Here is a 22491-nt window from a genome sequence, read left to right on the forward strand (position 1 = left end):
TGCCGCTCCAGCCGGGCCTGGGGAGGTTCCAACCACACAAAGGAGGGATTTGGGAAAGCAGGATGGGATCTCCTCCCAGGAAAAGCCAAAGTGAACGTACCTCGCTGGCCATGTTGTGGGCGTCCTTCAGGGTCTTGTAGATTTTGGCCTCCTTCAAATCGTATTTTGGCTTTTTACCCAACTCTTTGGCAAAGTTCTCCTTGTATTTCACCTAAAGAGAGAACAACCAGGTGTCACAGCTGCTCTGCAAGACTCACTCTGCAGAGGGGCCCCGTTTCGGTGGGGCTGGCTGGCAGAAGAAGGAAAGTGCAGGAACTTGAAGGTGTTCACTGGAAACAGGATTATTTAAAAAATGACCTGACATGGAAAGAAAATCTACACCTATCTGACCTTCACAAGATACCACTTGCCATTTGTCATCCAGTGCAAAGGTCACACCTCCTCATTGTAAAAATAAAAGAGCCTAGAGAATTGTGTTGCCAAAATTCTGACCCTTGGAGGTGAAGAGTTTTTCACTTGATGGGAACAGTCCATTGATTTAAGATGTTTCACAGAGACAGATATAATAAGAGTAAAATACAAGAAAAATATATATATATATATAATATAATTATTATATATAATATATAAAGATAATAATGCAAGAGTATATGAAAGAGTGTTAAGAAGAAATTTTTATACACTTCTTGGAGAAATAAGAGCTTTAAAACAACCTCAAGACTTTAGAGCACTGAAGATGTCAATACATCAAATATTTTTCTATCTATTGTTATGCACACAGTGTGTTCTGTCTGGATGGAAGGAGGACATTAATCACGAACAGAGTAGTGACACAATTAATTACTAATGATAAATAATTAATTAGATTCTACAGGAGTTTTAGTAACACTTCCAAACCACATCAGTTGTAGCCAAGTCAAACACAGCACTGGGAGCCATCAGAATCCAGCAGATCCAGCCTGGAGGCACAGGAATATCGACAGGAATGAGAGTTTTTAAACCCAAAAGGAGAGTTGCTGGGAGATCAATGCAAAATCAAAAGCAAGCAAGCCAGACAGACAAAATCCCACTAAAAAACTCAACTGGAGACACAAAGTGGACATGATGCTTTACAAAGTTTATGAGAAGAGATGTTCAGGAGAGAAAACAACAGCTAAAGATGATGCCAAGCATTCTTTGCTCCCTCACTGCCCCTCCAGCAGCTCACTTTCCCTCAAAACCAAAATTATCTCAGCAAAGAATGTTTGAAAGACCAAGAGTGGAAAAAGAATGGAAAGCCAGGATCTCATCACTGAAGTGGAACAAACAGAACTTCTTCTTTTTCTTGTAGATGAATTTAGAATCCTTGGTTCTCCTGAGGAGATGCTTGGTTCTCCTGCAGACACCGTGGTGGACATTCCAACATCCAAACATGGCAGCAGACTCAGCCAGACATGGAAAAAACAAAATCCCTTTTTTTCACATGGAAATACATGTGTAAAACTGAAAGGGCACAGACCTGTCTGCTGCCACTCCCAAATGGGCAATCCAGGCTCTGGTTTTCTGTTTTCCAAAGGTTTTGATGTTGGAAAAACTCTAAGAAACAATAAACCTTCACACCAGTACAGGCTGCACTCCTCAGTGGGACTGATTCAGCCATTCAGACTGCTCTTCCATTAGGAAATTCCACCCAGTAAAATAATTTAATTAAAGTTTAAATTAAGTTTTAATAGAAGTTTGAAGAGTTAAAATGAACTTCTGGTGACTACTCACTGAAAATTACCAGCACCATTGTTCAGGTTGGTCATACATACACCTCTACACATGTATTTCCCTGTGGTTTTTTTTTTCATTTTTGGACAATAACAGCTCAAACTTTAAGTTTTTAGGAGAAAAAGGTGAGTTTTCACATTATGTGAATGCACTAAAACCTTCCATAAAACAACCTGGAAACTCCAAAATCATTATGAAGGGCAGAATGACATGTAAAGCTTCACATGGTGCTGCAGAATTGCAAGATCATTATGCCAGCAAGAGACAACAATGCACAACAATGGCATTAAATGGCAGTTAATTAAAATTCTCTTACATGACTACTTAGCATATTTGCTTTCTTAAAGGTTCTCATCCAGGGGGTGTCATAGGAAGCAGCTCCGTGGCCTCTCATGTGTTGTTTGAGGTACTCTGCCTACAACCAGCAGCAAGAAAGCAAGGTCAGAAAGGCAAAAAATCCAGAATTCAAACTCAAAGAGGTGAGACAGAACCAAGAGGGACTGAGGTCCTGGCACAAGATTCTTTTAAAGACACAAAGAAAAAAGAGAGTGGCTGAAAGAAATCATGGGTCCGTTCAAAGGATGGAAAATAAGAGTTGGGTAAAGGCTGGTTCTGGTAAAGCCAATACCCAAAAGAGCTAAAAGACAACAGGGCAAACACTTCAGCTTCAGCATTTATGTCACAGCATCACCTTAAGAAGGTTTTATATCTCCATTAATAACAGTAGAAAAGTTTAACAAAGTAATACTTTGTATTGGTATTTGATTTTTATTTCCCCACATTCCCTTCCTTTCCTTTCTCCCCCAGTTTGGAAATAATTTCAATTATAATCATGACAACACTCTGTAAATAATTTTAAAGTCTCATTTCTCTCACTGCTTTGAGTTTCACCAAGGTTTCATTTTGCCCTTACCTGGCTGGTCAGTTTGGACACCTCCTTGGCCAGCTCAATGTCTGGACGTCCCAGCATGGTCACACCCACACCTGCTGCTCCACGCTTCTTATATTCAATCTAATCAAAGAAATAAATCGTTTAGGAGTCAGGAAACCCCCTTTTAATTATTCTGCTGGATTTTGTAATTAAATTAATCCTAAAAGATTATACAGAAGCCTTAAAACCACTCACATTGCTGATTAACTTGGCAGCCTGAGTTGCTTTCTTAATATCTGGTCGATCTGCTATAGGTGTGTAGTGGAGTTTGGATTTGGCATCTTTCTTGTATTCAATCTAATCCATGGAAGAAGACAGAGGAGAGAAAATTAATGAGAAAATTAAATTTATTCATTGGGAATACACCAATTAAGGGCACAGCAACATTGCTGAGAAAGCTCATGGGTTTGTTTTGGGAATCAATTCACAAGGCATGGATCTGGAAATCTGGTTTTGCAAGTTGGCTACAAGTGAAGAAATAAATATGGGAAATTCTGTCTGTATTTGAAAGAATGAAAAAATTATTAGACGTGATTTCCACCAGATTACTTGACATCCTACAATGGGATTTAAATACAAATCTCTTCTTTCAGTGCAATTTTATATTTGTACATTTATCTTTTAAAATTACACCAGAATATGGAAGCTGGGAGGAAAATCAGAACTTGGGTTTTTCCAGCTGAATTTGCTACATAACCTACTAAATTAATGGAAAAAAAGGCAAACTTACTGTGCTCTGGTTTTTAGCCACTTCCATGGCATGTTTCACCTCAGGAGGCTCCAGCATGACAGAATAATTGGATTTGCCTTTCTCCTTCACAAACTTCTTCTTGTAGTTTGTCTGTCAAGAACAACAAGGGCCACGTGTGAGTTTTTAATGTCACATGGGGAGGGGAATGCCACAGAAACTTGGAAAAAAAGCTCCTTGAAACTGCTGTAGGTGGATGAAGAGGAATCACCTCACTCCCAAAACATCTTTTGGAGCTGGGATTAGAAAATCTGAGCTTTGGAGATGCTGAGGTGAGTGTGAGCTCACCTCGCTGACGTTCTTGGTCACCTCCTTGACGTGGACAGTGTCCCTGGTCTCGGGCAGGGTGGTGAAGGAGCCATGGGGCAGCTGCTTCTTGCTCTGCTCTTTGTACTTGTTCTGCCAGCACAGGGGAAAGCCAGGTCAAAGCCAGCAGCTCCGGGATGGAACTCAATTCCATTAAATGAAGAAGGGAATGAATGTTTTACCTCAGACACCAGAGAGCTGACGTTCTTAGCCAGCAGGATCTGAGGGGTGTCTGGAACAACGTGGTAGGTCCCACGGGCTTTGTTGTGCTTCTCTTTGTATTTTATCTAGCAGGAAGGAAAGATAGCAATTTAAATAACGTGCATTTTGTCTTCTAAAAAGTAATTAGTACAGTCATGTTTGCTTGTTAGTGCAAAACTTTGCAAAAAATCCCATATTTTGACATTTTACCACCTAATCCATACATTCCTATGGCTCTCACTTGGATTTTTTAATATACTGAATACTAATATACTGTTAGTAATTATGAAAGATATTTTGTATTATTGTTAAAGGTATTTTGTGCTATTTTCTCCAGACACTTCCATTTAAATATCCATTAAAATAGGAATGCAGAGATGCACCTGAGTGTAAGGTCTAGGGGTGTTCATGCAATGTTAACTTTGAATATTAATTTAATCCATGAACAGTGGCTTCTACAAGACCAAATTTATTCAGTCAAATTTTTAATTAAATAAATCAAATAATGAAGTCAGACTGAGAACAACTGTCCAAAGCTTTGTTGCTAATCCAATTATATTTGCAATAGAACAGTTTAGTAGTGAGTAAAGTGGTAGTAGTGAACTTGGAGAGGAAAGGTGAGTTCAGTGCTTACATCACTGGCCAGGATGGCATTATTGAGGGCCAACACTGTGTTTTTATCATCTGTGACAGAGAGTTTGCACCCCTTGAGGAATTCCCGGTCCAGTTTGTATTCGTACTGCAGGAAGAAAAAAGAAAAGATAAAGTAAGAGAGTCTCTGATCTTCTCCAATGTAAAAAGTATTCAGAAGAGGAGAGATGGGGAAATGGAATATTCAGTGTATTTTGATTTTCTTACATCACTCTGCTGCAGAGAGGACTTGGCTGCTTGGACAAAGTCAGGCCTGTCAGCAATCAGGTGCCAGTGGGCTTTGGCTGCTTCGTATTTCTTCTTATAATCCAGCTGTGTCCAGGGAAAAACAAACAGGGAGAGTTCATGGGAAACTGGGGACTTTGCACACAACATACAGAGGCCAATTCTCTTTGGCCTGTGAGAAGAGGTAAGAAAATGTATCCACACCAGATTAGGGCTTCTCTGGGCCAGGCACAGCCCAGCCCAGCAGTTTTTCGACTGCTGGGTGGAGAAAGGAACATGAAGGTGGAGAAAGGGATGTGAAGGTGGAGAAAGGAATAAGAAGGACTGAAATGACATCCTGACTTTGGAGAACAGGAGAGTTTCAAATCCTTCCTAATGAAATGGATGTTGGGCACCAATAACAAAAAAAGCCACGTCTCCAAGAGCATCATCCCATGGAATTCCTGGCACAGTTGTGTCTCTGCCAGGAAAACAGGGGATAACTGGAAGAACGGGATGTGTGACATAAAAGAACCTCAATGACAACTCACCAGAGTGAGCACTTGAGTGTGAAATAAATAAATTAAAACACACTTTCTTCCAGCAGCGTAAGGATTAGAAGCGATGCCCAAAAAATTTGGTGGAATTTAATTTCTTGTGGAATAATTTCTTGTGGAAAATAATTGCTTGTGGCTTCCACTGCCAGCTCCCTCCAGAATAAAATTAAGCCATGATCAGGACAGAACTCACGTTGCTGTTCAGTTTGTAGGCGTGCCTGGGAGTTTTGATGTGAACTGAATCTGCCACGACGTTGCAGCGTGATTTGCTCCTCTCATACATTTCTTTGTATTTCAGCTGAAGAAAGACAAAGATGTAAAAATGTTTGCAAAGATCATGTCAGCATCAACAAGAAAAGCATCCAAATATTGAAAAACTTAATTAAAATTGCTCCTGTCTGGATAAAATCTTAATAGGAGAAAATGACTGGAGGTGGCACTCCAGGCTCTGGGCTGCTGATGAGGGGGGAATTGGGCACAGCTTTAATTTGATGGTCTGGAAGGCTTTTCCAACCTAAATAATTCTGGGATTCCATGAAAAATAAATTCTGTTGATACAACTTGGTATCAAGCACCTGCCTGAAGGAGGGTTTTCTCCAGCAGCACTTCTCTTTACATAGAAAATGTGGCAGTTTTAACTCACCATGAGGCACAGACTAAGATTAAACAAAATCTATTGATGACCAGTAATTCTGAATATTTCTAGATTTTTGCAGCCGAAAGCAATCCTTTGAAGAACCTTATTTTCGGATAGTTACACTAACTGAAAACTCCTTCAGAGAATCTCAGCACTCAGTTTGGAGCTTAAAAATGTCCTTCAATTCACATCTCTGTCTCTCAATGGTACACTTTAGTATCTGGATAAAAATTATTATTTTTTTCTCCTGGATTTACTAATTATGTAGAAATCCATGGAGCATCTGGATGAGATTCAGGTTACTTATTCTGACAGTACTACACTGAATTTCAGAAGTTTCAGTATCCTCACTTATGGATACCTAATGAAACAAAAAACAGAGAGAAAGGGTAGGAGAGGAATTAGGAGCAGGAGTCCTAAATTCTTTATTATTCTATCCACTCCCTCCTCCTTTCTCTCTCCATCTTACTTTTCTGTTGCCTCAGAATTAAAACATATTTATTTTAGAACAGAACATTCACCTTACATATTCACAGTATCCATACAAGAAATTAATAAACACAGCAATACATGAAATACTTTATTTAAGCCTCAAAAAAAAAAAAGCCTCTAGACGAAGAAAATCTAGGAAAAAGCCTCACAAAAGTAATGATTTAGAGACCACTTCCAGCTTATGGCTTTTATTTCTAGTGAGGGGTGGTTTGTCCCAGCAAAAAAATCTTCCAAGAGCTCCAAAAGAAAATTCTATGTAAGAATTCCTGAAAACCTGGGTTTGGAAAGAGCACTGAATGCAGATAGAGTTTTCCAGGCCAATACGGTCTAAGAAGGTGATGATTTTCACTGACAGCGTCACACAGGAGTTACAAACATTGGCTGCCAAGTTAAAAAGTGAATTTGGGTGTTTGTGTTGGCACAGAGGTTTCACTCACGTCACTGATCCTGTCCTTGACCTTGCGCACGTGCAGCAGCATCGGCGTGTCCTGGATGGTGGTGTAGCCCTTGGGCTTGGCTTTGTTGTACTCCAGCTTGTAAATAATCTGAAGGGACAAATTGGGGTTTGGGTTATTTCTTGGAATCCGTGGTGTCAGCTGGGAATTCCCTGGGGGTGACTGTCCCATTCCAAAGGATCCGCACTTACATCACTGATCTGCTTGTTGACCTTTGTGGTCCGCAAATACTCTGGAGTATCCAGAACTGTGGTGTATTTGTCTTTCTTCTTCTCATAGTCCTTCTTGTACTGAATCTGGAGATGGGGAAAAGCTCTAAGTTAATACACAGAGCAGGACAAATCCTCCTCCAGAGGTGGGATTATATCTATGGGTGAAATTGCAAAACCCTCCCACAAAGCCAAAGAAAGCAGAGCATGCACCATGAGCTGAATTGCAAATCCTTTCCTTTCCCAGGAGGCTGCCTGTTTGTTTGCCTGATTCATTTTATCATTATTTCAAGCTAAAATCTCAAGGACTGAGCTAAAACAATCAATCCTTGCAGACCAGAGACTTTTGAATTTCATAATGGACAAAATTTCATTTTTAAATAGTCGTATATGTTGAAATTTGGACTTGGTGATCTTGGAGGTCTTTTCCAACCTTAATGATTCTGTGATCAGAGTGAAGAGAAACGTAAATCATCTCACACAGCAGGAGTTAAAAACATTACCAAATATATCCCAGTGCTAGGATATTTTCAAGGCTTTGGCAGCAGGATTTGTGCCTTGGTAATCATTTTCTTAAAGATCAGCTTGCCCTGCTCAGGTTTCTAAACCTTTGTTCACAGAGTTCACCAAGTGAGAACAGGTTCACCAAGGATGGGAATTCATTGTAGGCAGCCCCAAGGCAGCTGGAAAAGGTTAGAATACATTTTTAAAAAATAATTTTCATGCTCTACCCTTTATCAGAAAATAAACCCATGCATTTGAAATGGGGCAGACAAAATATGAAAAAATATGAACAGACAAAATATGAAAAATGATAAACAAGTAATCAATGGTAACACGGCGTGAACTCGGGGGGACATGCAGGTCAGACACTTATTTTTTGAATTCAAACATACTCAAAGTTACCTGCAAGGAGTTTTTAGTGGAAGAATATAAATCCACAGAAAAATGGAACACAAATGTCTGAAAGACCTTCAGTAATTTATTACTGAAGACTGTCACTATTGGCACAGGCAATAACAAAGAATTACAATTCCCTCTGACAGAATTGTTTTCCTCTGCTGCATTTCCAGTCTATCATTTATATTCCAGTTCATGATCAGGAATGATTTTCCCCCTGCAAAGGGTGAGCTGACTGCCAGCAGCTGTGATTTCAGAGCAGAAATAACTGTTCTCTGTCTGACACCATTCTGGGCACAGTGGGAGATGAATGTTGGAATCTCCCTGGCAAATCCATCATGTCCTTCCTGAATTAAGGAACTGGGGTTATCAAAGGTGGCCAGGCCAAGAAATGGTGTCAGAATGAGAACTGGGTTAGGGAAATACTAGGAAGAGCTAACATCCAATATCTGAAATGTATGGAAAATTGCTTTTTTCTATACAAATATGTGAAATTGATACCAAGTGTTTATAATGAAAGGAGAAAACGGGGACAAGCTCAGAGTGAGCTGAGCCATGTCCAAGCGACAGCAAATATTGTTTCAGATATTCTGTTTTATTTTACCACAGCCAGCATTAAGCCCATGGAGGAAGCTTTGGGGTCTGAAGTCCATGGAAATAGAGGGAGCAGTAAATTTGCCAAGTCCAAGCAGCTACAGTGGGATCTAAGGTGTCCTAGAGCAGCAGCTCTGCAGATTACCTGGCTCCACAGGTATGTGTTGTAGAGTGCTGTCAGCATGTCTGGCCTCAGAATTTCATTGCATCCGTTCTGCAGGAGCATCTTGGCAAAGGATTTATAGCTTTTCTGTCCATGCAAATGGCAACCAAGGACAAGAGAGACACATGAACAACATGAACAATGACACAGCTCTAGATCCCAGGCACTTGGAGAGTGGAGAGATTTAGGCAAGGTGCTGTATGTATTCAGCCACATGTGCATACAATTCACATCTGGATAATTAACACTGCCAGGGGTAAATATTAACAAGTTTTCCCTATTCTCACTTTAAGGAAGCTATGAATTTTTGGGGGGAGAGGAGAGTAAATTAGAGATTAAGGCAAATATGTCCCTGCTGCTTTATCTAGAAATGAGTAAGAAGAAAAGAGAGGTAATAAAACAACAAATGCTTGTATGTTCTGCATTTTAAGACCTCTCCAGTGGCTTCAGGAGGGATGGGATTCCTGATGTCCATTGATGCACAGTAATGGAAGTACATACAGGACAGATGGACAGAGCAGCTCACACAAAAAGTGCTTCCTTTTTGGGTGGCAGGATGGAGATGGAATGAAGAGTGAAGAAACATGACAAGAATCACAGCGCTGTGACAGTGCTGGGAGTGAGGGGGGCACTCAGAGGTGCTGCAGTGCCCCCACAGTACCTGACTGCTCAGGGTGCTGCCCCACTTGGCCAGCAGGTTCCTGGGATCATCCACAATAACGCTGTACCTATCTTTGAGCTTCTCATAGGCTGCTTTATATAATTTCTGCTCAGAATAGCACATACAGTGTAACAAGAGAGGGTTAAGATACAGAGAGATCACTGGTGTAACCTCTTTACAGGCTGGGGTTGAAGGGCATGTCCAAAAGAGAAAAATACATTTAAAAAAACCAAAAAAAAACCGACAAAAAAACCCTCACAATCAAACAAACAAAAAAAATTTAAAATAACAAAAAAACTCAAAAACAACAACCAAAAAAACCCAAAAGAAAAAAAACCCAAACAAACAAAAAACCCACAAAAAAACCCACAAAAAGCCCCCAAAAAAACCATCAAAAAAACCCCAAAGAAAAAACCACAAAAATCCCCAACAAAAAGCCAAAAACAAAACAAAATTCCCAAAAATAAACAAAAAAAAACCCCCAAAAATCCCCCAAAAACAAAAAACGCCAAACAAACAAAATACTGAAACAAAAAGAAACCCAAAAACCAAACCAAACCAAAAAACAAACCAAAGCAAAAAAAACACCAAAGAACTACCATACAAAAGAGAAGAGGGAGAGAGGGAGAATATTTCCAAATGGTAATTGCATTTCTACATTGCCTCTGGAAGGCCTACAGGTTAAGGATGCCTCTATTCCACCCCTTCACTAAGCAATTTTATGACTGATTTTCTCCATGAAAAGCAACTGCAGAAGCAACTCTGTGTTGTAGATTCCTGAGTTGAGTCCAAAGAGAACACAATGAGATGTTATTAAAAAAAAATCACTTATATAACAGAAGATATTTAGGTAAGCATTTCAATATATGGAGCTCCTGTTGATAAAATTTCACCTGTTTATGTTTCTGATTGCAATTTTTCATTATTTACACTATGAACAATTATAAGACTGAACAATCTTCATAAAAATTCTGGTATTTGTTGTGAAACAGCTTCTCTTACCTAGAACAGGTAATACAGTAATAAACTTCCTGACAGGTAATGATATAACACAATGGCTGGTGAAAAGAATGAAATATTAAGATATAAACCTAAATATCTGCTTCTTTACTGAAAAGCATCAGATTTTGATGGGCTGTTCCAACTCTAAGCTGATTGGAAATCACCTTGAACGTGGTGTTTTCCATGGAATTCCTCCTGCCAGGAGAAATTTGAATTTTAAACCCAGGGGCGTTCATTAATTATTAGGTTGTGACAATTGTTTCTTTAGCACTACAGGAAGAAAATAAGAAAAATTTGAGTTGTAGAGTGGAAAAATTCCAGGCAAAATCACTGAAATTAAACGAGTTGTGGGAAACTTCAGACATAATTCTGTCTTCCTAACACCAATAAAGATTTTGTCAATGTTTTAGGAAAGCAATTGGAATTCTGTCCACATCTTTTTGAGATGGAAACCAACACTCAGGGTTACTGTACCAGCAGCATTATTTAAATCAGCAAAGGAGAAGTTCCTTTGCCATGAAAAATTCATGAACAGGGGCAGGGATTTCACTTTCTAGGCTCTGCAAACCTGATCTGTCCTAACACCCAGAATAACAACAACCTTGTCTTTCATGACTTTAGTCTGATCTCAAAGCATCCTTAAGCCTGATTATAAGGAAGGAAACCCTTCAAGTCTGTATTTACTCACAGAGCAACTCCTTAAGGCTGAGCCTACAGAAATCTTTACTTACCATATCTGTCAGCTGAGTTGCATATTTAAAATGTTCATTGCTTGGAGAGTCAGCCACGTACTTGAACTTGGACTTGGTCTTCTCAAAATCCTCCTTGTACTTACACTGCAGCCAAAGAAAATCAAACACACAAAACCCAGCCCATGTTAGCCCAAACAAGGGTAAGGCAATGAAAATGTGATTTTAGAGAGAACTTGTGGCAAAAAAAAAATTGGTGGAATTATTGCATTTGTGGGTTAACTTTTCTACCAACAACAAATAGTTGTAAATGGACAGCAAATGTCCAAAACCATTCAGCAAGAATTCAGTGTGTCACTCACCCCACTGTAGAGCACTTTATTCTTCTCTGCCAGGACAAAACTTGGAGTATCCCACACATAGCAGCCAGTGCCTTTGAGCCATTCCAGGTCTTCCTTGTATTTAACCTTTAAAAAAGGTGTAAAAAACCTCAGTTTTAAGCAGATAATCATTGCTGAAATGAACCTCAGCACAAGGTGTGGCAAAGAGAGTTACATCCATTATAAAATAAATTAGTTTATCTTATTTTTGTGATGGACTCAGTTTATTCACACACATAATCTGTCATTAGCTGTTGCAGTTCCTGTGTGAATTAAAAATAAGGTACAGGTAAGGGGTTATTGTGTATGTACAAATATGTACAATTAAATTGTTGTTACAGGGCTAAACAAATTTAAGCAAATGCAAAGGAAATTAATTAAGACTGTCTGTAAATTTGACAAGGGGCTGTGCTGCAGTTTTAGCCATCAGATTCTGTCAGTTCCTGGACAAATTGCAGATCACTGAAATCCTTCAGTTGCTTTCCGTTTGTTGGGAAAGGAGGTTTGGGCTCATTTTGGAGACCACTTTGAACGTTCATTCTGGGCCATGCAGGAGCTGCTGGGACTCACATCACTGATGGCATCCGTGACCAGGCGGTGGTGGAAGTGCTCAGGGCGGTCTGGGATGGATCTCCAGATCCCCAGCTGGCTCATGTAATTCTCCTTATACTTCACCTACAGAGTAAGTGGAAGAATTAAGTAAAACAATCCAAGAGAACACTCCAGACAACACAAAAGTTTTAGTTTTTTTCCCCCTGAAACAGCAGAACTAAAAGAGTGGAAATGAGATTAACTTGTAACACCAACAGAAACCAATATTCCAGAGAAAGAGAGAAATCAACACTGATAATGCTGATTTTTTCCCTAATTATTTGACATATTGAAACAGAACAAAAGGCTAAGTGGCCTATTTTGGGTTATTAAGTGTCAAACACTAATTAGGAATGAAGATGTACATACACTGCTGATGTCATCCGTGACCTTCCTGTGGTAGACAATGTTCAGAGCATCCTTCACTGTGTGGTATTTGCCCTTGGTGTTCTCAAAGGTTTCTTTGTAGCGCAGCTGGGAAGAAAAAAAAAACACCACAAAAGAAGGGATTAATGTGCCAGGGACTGTTTCAGTTAAATTTCTCACTCCTCAGGAATGATATCCAGAGATATGTTGCTGTCTGACATCCCAATGCAAGCCCTGAGGAATTTTAGGAGGCTGCAATTGCCTACAATCAGCCGTAATTTCACTGAGACTTGTGGTGAAAAGGACTGGGAATTTCATCCAATTCCCTTTCAGACTGAGGAACAAACACCCCTGCATCACAGGAGTGCTCTCTAGAATAGTACAGGTGCCACTTCTGGCATAAAAATCTTCCCTGCCCTCCTCTAGAGATAGCAGGAAGATCATCCCAGACTTTCTCCGAGGAGAAATTCCCACGTGCAGAAGAGCTGGGATGCTTCTTGGCAGTATTTAAAAATCATTCTTAGAGCAGTAAGACTAATTAAACCCTAGAAAAAAGCACCAGCCCTGCACATGTCCTTTCACATCTCACTGGTTCTGAAATACATGGAAAAGCTCTCATAGATGAGCATTTTTAAATTGCCTTAAATCACAAATAACTATTCCACGCTTGAAAAAATCAATTTCATCTTAACAACCTCCTGTGCAGCAGCTCAGGTAATTTTTCTCTCTAATCTACTTCTGAATTTAAAAAATGAACACATTCCCAGTGACAGGGCAGTTTACTTCTAACACAAAACTGAGATGAAAAAGCTGATAAAAGTTATTTTATCCAGGGCCCCAGCATCAATCACTTCACTCCAGCCTGCTCTATTTGGAGACTTGATGTGTAAACAAATTATTTTAAATCTGGTTTTACTTTGCTGTAGAGCCACATTTCAGTGCAATGGGAAATGAAAATGAATTATAAAAATTGGAAGAGGGAAAAAAGGCATTGCAGTAGAATCAAATCAAAACTTAATAATGTTCCCTAATTTCAAATGTAAATGGACATGCAAACAAGGGGACTTCCTTGGTGGGGGACACTGAGATATTCTGTGCTTTGCATGTTTGCTTCCCACCGACTTTTCCTGTTCTTTCCATGGAGAATGCAAGGAAAGCAGCAGGGGGATGTTGCTGGAGCACTCACATCACTGGCATTCAGGTAGGCTCTCTTGGCTCTGATCAGCACTGGGGTGTCAGGGACAGGGGTGTATTTGTCCTTCATCTTCTCGTACTGGGTTTTGTACTTTTTCTAAGAGAGACAGCAAGAGGGAAGAGTCATCATTGCAATTTTAGAAGCATTTGCCAACCTGCAAAAAAAAGCTTGTCTTACGAAATCCTAAACCACATTTTCAGAATGTTTTACTTCACCACAACTTACAAAGGAAATGTGGAATATAAGAAAGCGAAAACTAAATGAAGGTACAGATTCGAACCTTGAAATTACCACTAGAATTAGAAATAAAACTTCTGAAGAGTTCAGCAGAGTGGCAGCAAATTAGAAAACAAGATTTTACCTCACTGATCATGTCCTTGACACTCCTGGCATGTGCAAAGGCTTGAGTCTGACCATCAGCATGATGGTGGGGTCTCTCCTTTGTGGCAAGTTCCACGTACAAGTACTGCAGCAAGAAGAAAATAATCAAAAAACCCCACACTTCTACTAAATTCTCTGAAATTCCACTAAAGCCTCTGAAAAACAGCTGTAAATTCACAATGTAAACATAACCACCAATTTCTAGGAATTCTACAATGCTTGGAAAAGGCCTGGAAAGCTTTTGCTGTACTTTAACAATATATTAAGAAGGATTCCCTGACTGACTTTCATATCAGCACAATTTTTTCACCTGGCTCTGTATTTTTTGTCCTGTCTTGGCTCTTATGAAGTCAGGTGTATCAAGGACGGATGTGTATTTTGTCTTCAGCTCATTGCCTGCAGCTCTGTAAACCAGCTGGAAAAGATAGATCCTGGAATTATTTCTTCTGAAAGTGTTTAGAAGCTGCACAATCACAGCTTTGCATTTATAACATCTCATCCATTCCAGTAAAAAAACACAGGGAGGGGTTAATTACAGCTACACAATTGGGCAGAAATAATGGAATTTACCTCACTCAGATGGGTTTTTAGCTCCTGCACTGCTCTGTATCCAGGAGTATCCAACACCACCTGGACTTTAGGCCACATTTTCTTGGCAGTACTTGTGTAGATATAATTAGACTGGAAAGGAAAAGCAGCATTAATAAAGGAAATTTTACAGCGCAACCCAACAGTGCTCTGAAACAACAGATTGGCTACACAGCACAAAATTCTCTCATTCTTTGCTCATTTTCATCTGTTTCACTTCACAGAAATAAATCCATTGCTGTTCTGCTCAGTTCCCAGGGGAAAACTCTTACCCAGAGCTTTCGGAGCTCGCGGGCACGGACCATGTCAGGAGTGTCATAGAGGAAGCAGCCCAAGCCCTGCAGCCACCTCAGGTCCTCTTTGTATTTAATCTAGGGGAGAAATTCAAATCAATGCTCAACCTTCGGGATCAGTTCAACCTCCAGTCCTTCAAGGCAGTGAGAAAGCATTTTCTTTGTTACAGAACAGAGAGGAAGAGAGAGAAACCCAACCCCACTCCCAGCAGAGGGGTTTGGACCTCACTTACATCACTGCTGATGTCCCCAGCGTAGCGACAGTGCAGCACGTGAGGGGTGTAGGGCAGGGAGATCAGGTGGCCCTGCATCCTGAAGAAATCTGACTTGTAGATCAGCTGGAATACAAGGAACAAAACAGCATTTCAACTCTTTGGTCAGGGGATAACGTCAGTTTCCTCAGTTGTTCTGTTAGGAAGGCACCTACATCGCTGACAGCCTCCTGGGTGGCTTTGACTTGGCGGATTTCAGGCGTGTCAGGGGTGGTGTGAATCTTGTCCTTGTTCTTGTGGTAGGTTGCCCTGTACAGCCTCTGTCACAAGAGACAACATTCTGCACTTGAACACAGCTCAAAACCTTGAGATGGCAAAGAAGTTCAGCACAGCGCAAGCACTTCTTACACAAATTACTGTTTTCTCCCCAGGCAAAGACTTCCCATTAAAATTCCCATTTCCCATAAAATTCCCATTTTCCCATTTTAGTTTTCAATAAATTCTGGAAATCTCAGACTCTAATCCTAAAAACATGTAAATACATATACTTAATTTTCATGCCATTAAAGCCAATGATCAAAGAAGTGAGCAAATATATATAAAACCTAAAACTATTGCAACCCAAAAATTTTATACAGATACAATAATTTCTATTCAACTTTAATCACAGCTAATAAAATCAGGCTGCGGTTATATATTCATGTTTCATTGATCCAGTTTCAGCCTGGATCAATGATCCCTCACCATTCTTGATGGAATAAATAATTAAAAAAGCTTCTAAGAAGAGGGATCCTACAACTCAGCAGTCAATGTACTCTCATTATGAGCATTTTGGGCACTGAAAATACAACTGAAAGCAAATACATATATTTACTGTACCTCGTTAATGACTTGATTGACTTTCCTCACATTTTCAAAGCCAACATCTTTAGGTCCCAGAGTGTAGCCCTTGGCTTTCATGTGTTCATAGGCTTCTTTGTATTTCAGCTATAAGAAGTACAAAACCACACAGAAACTAAATTTGATTATGATTCTGGCTACACTGCAGCTCTGACAGCAATTTATGCTCTATAAAGAGAAAGATTTTTAGAGATAAACAAGTGAGATGTAGCTGTATCACAGTTAAATACACCACAAGTCATAATTATTTCTCCCTTTATCAAACGGCCCCAAATTAATAATATAATAAATTTTTCTTGCATCTAATAAGGTATTTGCATAATGCTGAGGAAATTTCTGTTTTGACAGTAAATGGCCAAGCTGAGAGTCCCTTATCTGGGGCTGCTGATCATTGCCACGGTGTAGAAGGATGATTTGGGAGGATTTAGACCCCGACTTACATCGCTGCCGATGTACTGGACGTGTTTGGCATGCTGGAAGTTGGGGGTGTCCGTGGGAAGGCTGTAGCCCGTGGGCAGAGCATTCACACCAGCCCAGCGATACAAATTCTGCAAGAGCAGAGAGAAAGACTTTGTACAACTGTCAGCAATACTTGAGGGGAAAATCCCTCCATCCTGGAAACCTCTCCATCACAACAGGCAAAAGATTTCCCCCTTGCCTGGGGGGAAAACACATTAAAATGCATTTTTATAGCTTGAATGAAGATATTTTCCCATTTTCATTTCAGAGCAGCTTCACCTGAAAAGCTAAAAGCAGACAATTCTGGTTTTTCAGTATCACAAACTCTGTGAAGCCCCAAGTTTTGTGCTTACCTCACTCTGTATTTTGTTTGCATTGTATGCCCTCTCCAGATCCACTGTTTTATCAGTGGAGATCATCTTGCCTTGGACATTCTTCTTGTAATCCCCACGATAGACAGCCTGGGAAAGAGAAAAAGTCATATTTGTCACATTCTCTTACAGTATGTTTTGTTTGCATACAATGGGAATTGCTCCTAAAAAAACTGGATTAAAGTTTTTTGGCTCCAGGCAATTAATGATTTTAGTGATTGTGTCTACAATGAGGTGTAGGTAAACAACAATTATTAAAATTATATTATTAAAAACGCATTAAAAGTCCCATTTCTAAAGCTGGTGAGGTAACAGCATTTGGCTGGGAGGTGAGAGAAACACTTACTTCACTTAAATTCAAGGCACTGATCACATTCTGGACATAGACAGGAGTGTCCGTGACCACAGTGAAGTCCTTCTTCATTTTTTCTGCCTTAGATTTGTACTTAATCTGCAGAGAGAAAGCAAGAGCTCTAATTACTACCGCTAGTAATTCTTAATTTAATTTATTGTATAATCATATTTACTATACTTACTATTTATTTCATCACTGAGCTATTTTATTAGTGAACCAGCATTGAAACAGAAAGCATATTGGAACTATGGCTTGTTATTTAATGAGTCCTTCAATCAACAAGGATAAATAACATTTATTCCACTACACCTGGAGTGGAGTAAAGCCACAGTGGAGTGTGAAAAAGAAGACTAAGAAGCAAACTCAGGGCTATCCACTCACATCACTGCGAAGGTCATAGGCTTGCTTGGCATGGAGGATTTCAGGAGTGTCCCAGACAAAGCAGCCAATGCCTTTCAGCCAGTTCAGATCATCCTTGTAGATCACCTAAGGAAGCAGAGAAGGAACCTGTAAGAATTCCATCAGGCTCTAATCCCTTATTTCTAAATCACTCCAAAACACAAACACTGTCAAATGATGGCAAAGAAGGTTTCTACTACTTTCTTTTTTTTTTCTTGATTGTTTGTTTGAGAAAATCAAAACAATTCCTTCAGGAATATAAATAATTTTTGATCAATTTGCTTCAATTTGGGCAATAAATTAAAAATCCAATGATTAAAAAAAAACCAAAAAAACAACCAAAAACACCTGCTCATCCTACTGGGCTCTGATTTACTGCTAGATCCTACTCCTGGGCTGACCTGCTCAAGGCAAGTGTGTAGAAACTTTGTCCAGCCAGGATTTCCTCAGACTTCCAAAGCTTCCATACCTCACGCAACTAAATGAAGGACAGTTTACAGACAGGCTAGAACTGTAATGCTATGACCCAAATGTCTACACTATTAACACTGAAATTACTGAAACTGCTGCACAGAGATTGTGGACTCCCCATACCTGGAAGTGTCCAAGACCACGTTGGACAGGGCTTGGAGCAACCTGGGCTAGTGGAAGGTGTTCCATGGCAGGGAGTGGAACTGGATGAGCTTTAAGGTCCTTTCCAACCCAAACCACTCTGTGATTTTCTGATTCTATTCAAATAAGCCCCATCTCAGTTACCCAATTATTGCCAAGTGTCACAAAAATTAAGTCAATGGTAACTTCAGAGCGCTCCAGCCGACATGATTGCTAAATCATTTCCTCCAACAGAGCACAAATGAAGGAACATTCTCAAAAGTGAGCCAGGCACAAGTGATTTGGGGACTTACATCACTGACTTGGTCGGTGACTCTTCTCACGTGGGTGTTGACCTGCAGGTCTGGCAGGCACAGCCAGTCGTGGAGCCGCGTGCGGTAATCGACCTCGCTGATCTTCTTCTGGGCGTCCTTGGCTGAGATGATGTCCACCATGTCTGGCACAATGTGCACCTTGGCTTTGGTCTTCTCATAGGCTTCTTTGTACAGGCGCTGTGGAGTTAAAGCAATGCTTAATAAAGCTGGGTTGATGAATTTGGAGGAAATCATTGCGATTTTCATGGGATGTCAGTGGGACAGCGATCACTTCGGCCATGACTAAAATTTACATCTGGCCTGCTCTAAAAATACTTTGTGGAACCTCAACAAGGGAGGTAAAATGTGATTTGTTCAATTTTCGTTGTGCTGGTGAGTTAAAGGAAGGCAGATGATGATTTTACCCATATTACAGTAAAGGTTTGCCCATGCGGGCAATGCAGTAATTCAGTTAAAACTTACATTTATGGTTGTATTCTAGAATTTAGCAAATACTGCACTCAGCCAAGTGCACATGGGAATGGGATTTGTGGATCAAGGCATGGGGATTCCTTGAGTTCCTGCTTCTGAGATGAGCATGGCTTTATCAGGAAAACACACATCCAGAACCAACACTTACATCAATGTTGAGCTTCCCAACTCTGAGGCACCTTTCTGTGTTGGGATCATCCTCAACACCTCTGGGGAGGGTGTACAGGGCTTTGAACTTGTCATATTCCTCACGGTACTTGACCTGAGACAAGCAAAGAAATGCAACAATTAACTGACTCCCATGAGTCACTTGTGGGTTTGGAACAAAATTCATCAGCATTAAGCAAAAAGTTGAGTCCAACAACTAGAGAAAGGCTTTAAGGCAGGATTTTAGTTTTCTGTTTTGTCTTAAATGGAGAAGAAAGAACATCATAACAATCTCATTGTAAAACAACAGCTGACTAGAGGGTTTTAAAAATAAATAGATTTAGAATAAGGCACTTATTTATTGTTCCAGCTGTTCCATTTAAAGTGATCTGTGGAGTGGTCTCTCTTAATTCTATCTTCAGTAAAGCATAAGATGTTTTCTATACCCAGTAAGCATAATTTAAAGATTTTTGGTGTATTTCTGACCTGGATGCTCATGAAACTTAGAGTAGAAAAACCCTAATATTTTTTGTCTGGATTCCTATAAAAACTGACTTTTTTTTCCATGACAAGAAGCCACAAAGGGCTGTTACCCAAATGACTATCAGAGAAAAATCATTATCTACAGATACATAGTATATCTCAATTAAAAAGAGAAGGAAAATTAAAGTTTAAAACATATTTATATCCATAGTAGATGCAAGGCATGAAGGATTTAATTGTTAGAACTTTTTAAATCACTGCAGTGATTTAAAAAAATGGAGAATTTAATTCACTTACAATGCTTGCATTGTGCTTCAGTTCTTTGGCACGTGCCAAGGCTACAGTGTCTGAGGGCAGTGCATAGCTGGTGGCCTTCACTTTATCCCAGGCCTTCTTGTAGAGATTCTGTGGGGAAACAGAAAGTTTGTGTGAGTGGAAAAAAAATTCTTGTAAATAATTACCAACAACCAATAGGAATCAAAAGCCCTTCTGCTTTTATTTAGACACTACATGGTAAACTATTGTAAAGAAGATATTAAGTGACACTTAATGTCAAGTGCATGTAAAGGGTGATAAAAATCCTTTCTAACTATTCATGTCTGCTGTCATATGAGGTTTTAATTTTGTTCGGGTGCAATTTTATTCAGGAAATCTATTTATTAATCCAGGTGTTTTGCCAAGACTGGCATTACAATTGGAAAATATGGCCCTTGCCTGAAATACAACATCTCCCCCAAGCTCAAGTAGTGCAGAGGGTCAGCACTGGCTTTGAGAAGCTCCTGGTCTGGATGTTTACCTTCAAACAATGAACAAACAAAATAGAACAAAAATCCACATTAAAGCTCCTTAAGAGAAAGAAAACTGTGCATAAACACTTACATCACTATAGAGGTGTTTCAAATTCTGAACTCTTTCTGAATCCACTGTCTCAGTCACAGTTGTGTATTTGTCCTTAGTTTTGTGGAATTCCTCCTTGTACTTCACCTGGAGGATGAAAGCCGGGTTTAGTGAATTGTTTCAATGCTCAGCAGGACAATCCTGAGCAGAAAAGGTGGGGATTCACCTCACTGGCATTGGCAGCACTTTGCAGAGCAGTCACATAGACAGGGGTGTCTGTAACCACACTGAAGTTCTGGAAGTTCTCCTTCCCTGCAGAGGTGTATTTTATCTAAGGACACAAAATCAACAAAACACTTGTTAGTGCTGGAAATGACCCGGAAATCCCCTGCCAGCCTCCTTTAAAATCACATCTGGACAGCTGAAATCAAAGATTACAGCTCAGTTAAGATCAGCTCTGAAAGTGACAGATCATAAAGTAGAAATACTTAATATACAGCCAGTATGGACTAAGGAATAATGAAATTAAAAAACACAGCTGTCTTTACATTCCCTTAAGTTTTCTCCTCCTCCAATAGCACAGGTGATGTCTCTACAGAAGCAACTCCAAGACTGTATTTTCATAGTTTAAACAAAATATTTCTGATGTAACAGGAATTACTTCATTCAGGTCTAGACTAGGACGTGTCAACCCCAGTGAATCGCAAATGGAAGAAAAAAAACACATAAATATTTATTTATTTATTTAAGGAAGACTCACCTGGCTCTGCAGGTCATAGGATTTCTTAGCCTGTAGGATTTGTGGAGTATCCCAGACATAACATCCAAGTCCCTTCAGCCAGTTTAAGTCATCTTTATACACAGTCTACATGGAAGTGAACAGAACATTAGGTTAGGATGAAATTTGCCTTCTGCCAATTAAACAAAGGAATTCTACATCCTACCAAGCCAGGCAATTCACAGACCCTCAGGTTTTATTGGGAACATTGGCTGGCCAAGCTGAGACAATACTGCCTGCAGAATATGAGCACCATCCTCTCACCTGTGGGCTGATACAACCCCAACAAACAAGGGGAATTCTTTTCCAGACCCACTGGATCCAGAAGGATTCTGGATGCTGTCCTGGCCCCTGTGCTAATTCCAGCATTCCCAATTACAATAGATAGGGATCACTGCAGTGATTGGTACTAAGAATCCAAGGCCACGGTTATTAATTCATATTAATGAATCAATTAATTCATCATAATTTAATTTGCAAACATGATTTTTTTGTGTTTAATTAATATTAAATTTAATATTAATTTAATATAATATTTAAATATTATGGAAGATACTTGGGAAAAATGATGGGAAAGGCTGCTCAAATGGGTTCAGTAAGCTCACATAAGTTTGGAAGGGTTTGGACAATGCCCTCAGGCTCCTGGTGGGATTTTTGGGGTGTGCTGGATGACCTTGATGGGTCCCTTCCAAGCCAGCCTAATCTACGGCACCGAGTAAAGGACAAACATACATCACTCAGGATCTCCTGGGCTCTCCTGGCGTGAATGACATCGTTCTCCTCCGGGGAGCAGCTCCAGTGGTGGAAGTAGGTGCGGTACTCCAGGTCACTGAGGATGTACTGGCACTTCTTGGCCAGGACGTGGTTCATCATGTCAGTGGGGATATGGACGTTCTTCTTGGTGTCTTCATAGTTCTTTCTGTAGGCCAGCTGAAAAGCAAAGATTGGAGAAAAGGTGAGAGGAAATCAGAGTGTTTTTCTGTATAACTTTGGATTCTGGACTAAAAGGTGACAGCATAATCTGAGATGTGGTACCTGGATTTAGTAGTTAAGCTGCCATGGGATTCAAGAGGATAGAAATCTTAACTTGGATATTAATCACCTTTTATTTTGACAAATTCCCAGAAGGACAACAATTACCTTCACTTGCAGTTTTAACAGCTGATGAGAAAACTAACAAGTCTTCAGGATTAAAAAACTCATGCTC

General features: G+C 39.9%; 1 protein-coding gene across 1 annotated transcript in view; it reads right to left on the reverse strand.

Annotated features, from left to right (window-relative positions):
- Positions 1 to 22491, reverse strand: part of NEB (nebulin) — a 99932-nt gene that overhangs the window by 26402 nt on the left and 51039 nt on the right. Inside the window, exons 86-120 of the mRNA XM_054515422.1 lie at positions 22017 to 22214; positions 21267 to 21371; positions 20733 to 20837; positions 20549 to 20653; positions 19967 to 20074; positions 19188 to 19301; positions 18548 to 18745; positions 17625 to 17729; positions 17235 to 17339; positions 16871 to 16978; positions 16499 to 16606; positions 16038 to 16145; positions 15374 to 15478; positions 15180 to 15284; positions 14926 to 15024; positions 14636 to 14746; positions 14376 to 14480; positions 14046 to 14150; positions 13676 to 13780; positions 12493 to 12597; positions 12103 to 12207; positions 11515 to 11619; positions 11195 to 11299; positions 8783 to 8887; positions 7126 to 7230; positions 6917 to 7024; positions 5544 to 5648; positions 4797 to 4901; positions 4573 to 4677; positions 3920 to 4024; positions 3720 to 3830; positions 3414 to 3524; positions 2879 to 2980; positions 2666 to 2764; positions 101 to 211 (exon numbers count right to left, since the gene is read on the reverse strand). Coding sequence (XP_054371397.1) covers positions 101 to 211; positions 2666 to 2764; positions 2879 to 2980; positions 3414 to 3524; positions 3720 to 3830; positions 3920 to 4024; positions 4573 to 4677; positions 4797 to 4901; positions 5544 to 5648; positions 6917 to 7024; positions 7126 to 7230; positions 8783 to 8887; positions 11195 to 11299; positions 11515 to 11619; positions 12103 to 12207; positions 12493 to 12597; positions 13676 to 13780; positions 14046 to 14150; positions 14376 to 14480; positions 14636 to 14746; positions 14926 to 15024; positions 15180 to 15284; positions 15374 to 15478; positions 16038 to 16145; positions 16499 to 16606; positions 16871 to 16978; positions 17235 to 17339; positions 17625 to 17729; positions 18548 to 18745; positions 19188 to 19301; positions 19967 to 20074; positions 20549 to 20653; positions 20733 to 20837; positions 21267 to 21371; positions 22017 to 22214 — 3894 coding nt within the window. The remainder of the gene's footprint in view (positions 1 to 100; positions 212 to 2665; positions 2765 to 2878; positions 2981 to 3413; positions 3525 to 3719; positions 3831 to 3919; positions 4025 to 4572; positions 4678 to 4796; positions 4902 to 5543; positions 5649 to 6916; positions 7025 to 7125; positions 7231 to 8782; positions 8888 to 11194; positions 11300 to 11514; positions 11620 to 12102; positions 12208 to 12492; positions 12598 to 13675; positions 13781 to 14045; positions 14151 to 14375; positions 14481 to 14635; positions 14747 to 14925; positions 15025 to 15179; positions 15285 to 15373; positions 15479 to 16037; positions 16146 to 16498; positions 16607 to 16870; positions 16979 to 17234; positions 17340 to 17624; positions 17730 to 18547; positions 18746 to 19187; positions 19302 to 19966; positions 20075 to 20548; positions 20654 to 20732; positions 20838 to 21266; positions 21372 to 22016; positions 22215 to 22491) is intronic.

This window comes from Molothrus ater, chromosome 7 (genome assembly GCF_012460135.2).
Source record: "Molothrus ater isolate BHLD 08-10-18 breed brown headed cowbird chromosome 7, BPBGC_Mater_1.1, whole genome shotgun sequence".
Classification (NCBI taxonomy): Eukaryota; Metazoa; Chordata; class Aves; order Passeriformes; family Icteridae; genus Molothrus; species Molothrus ater.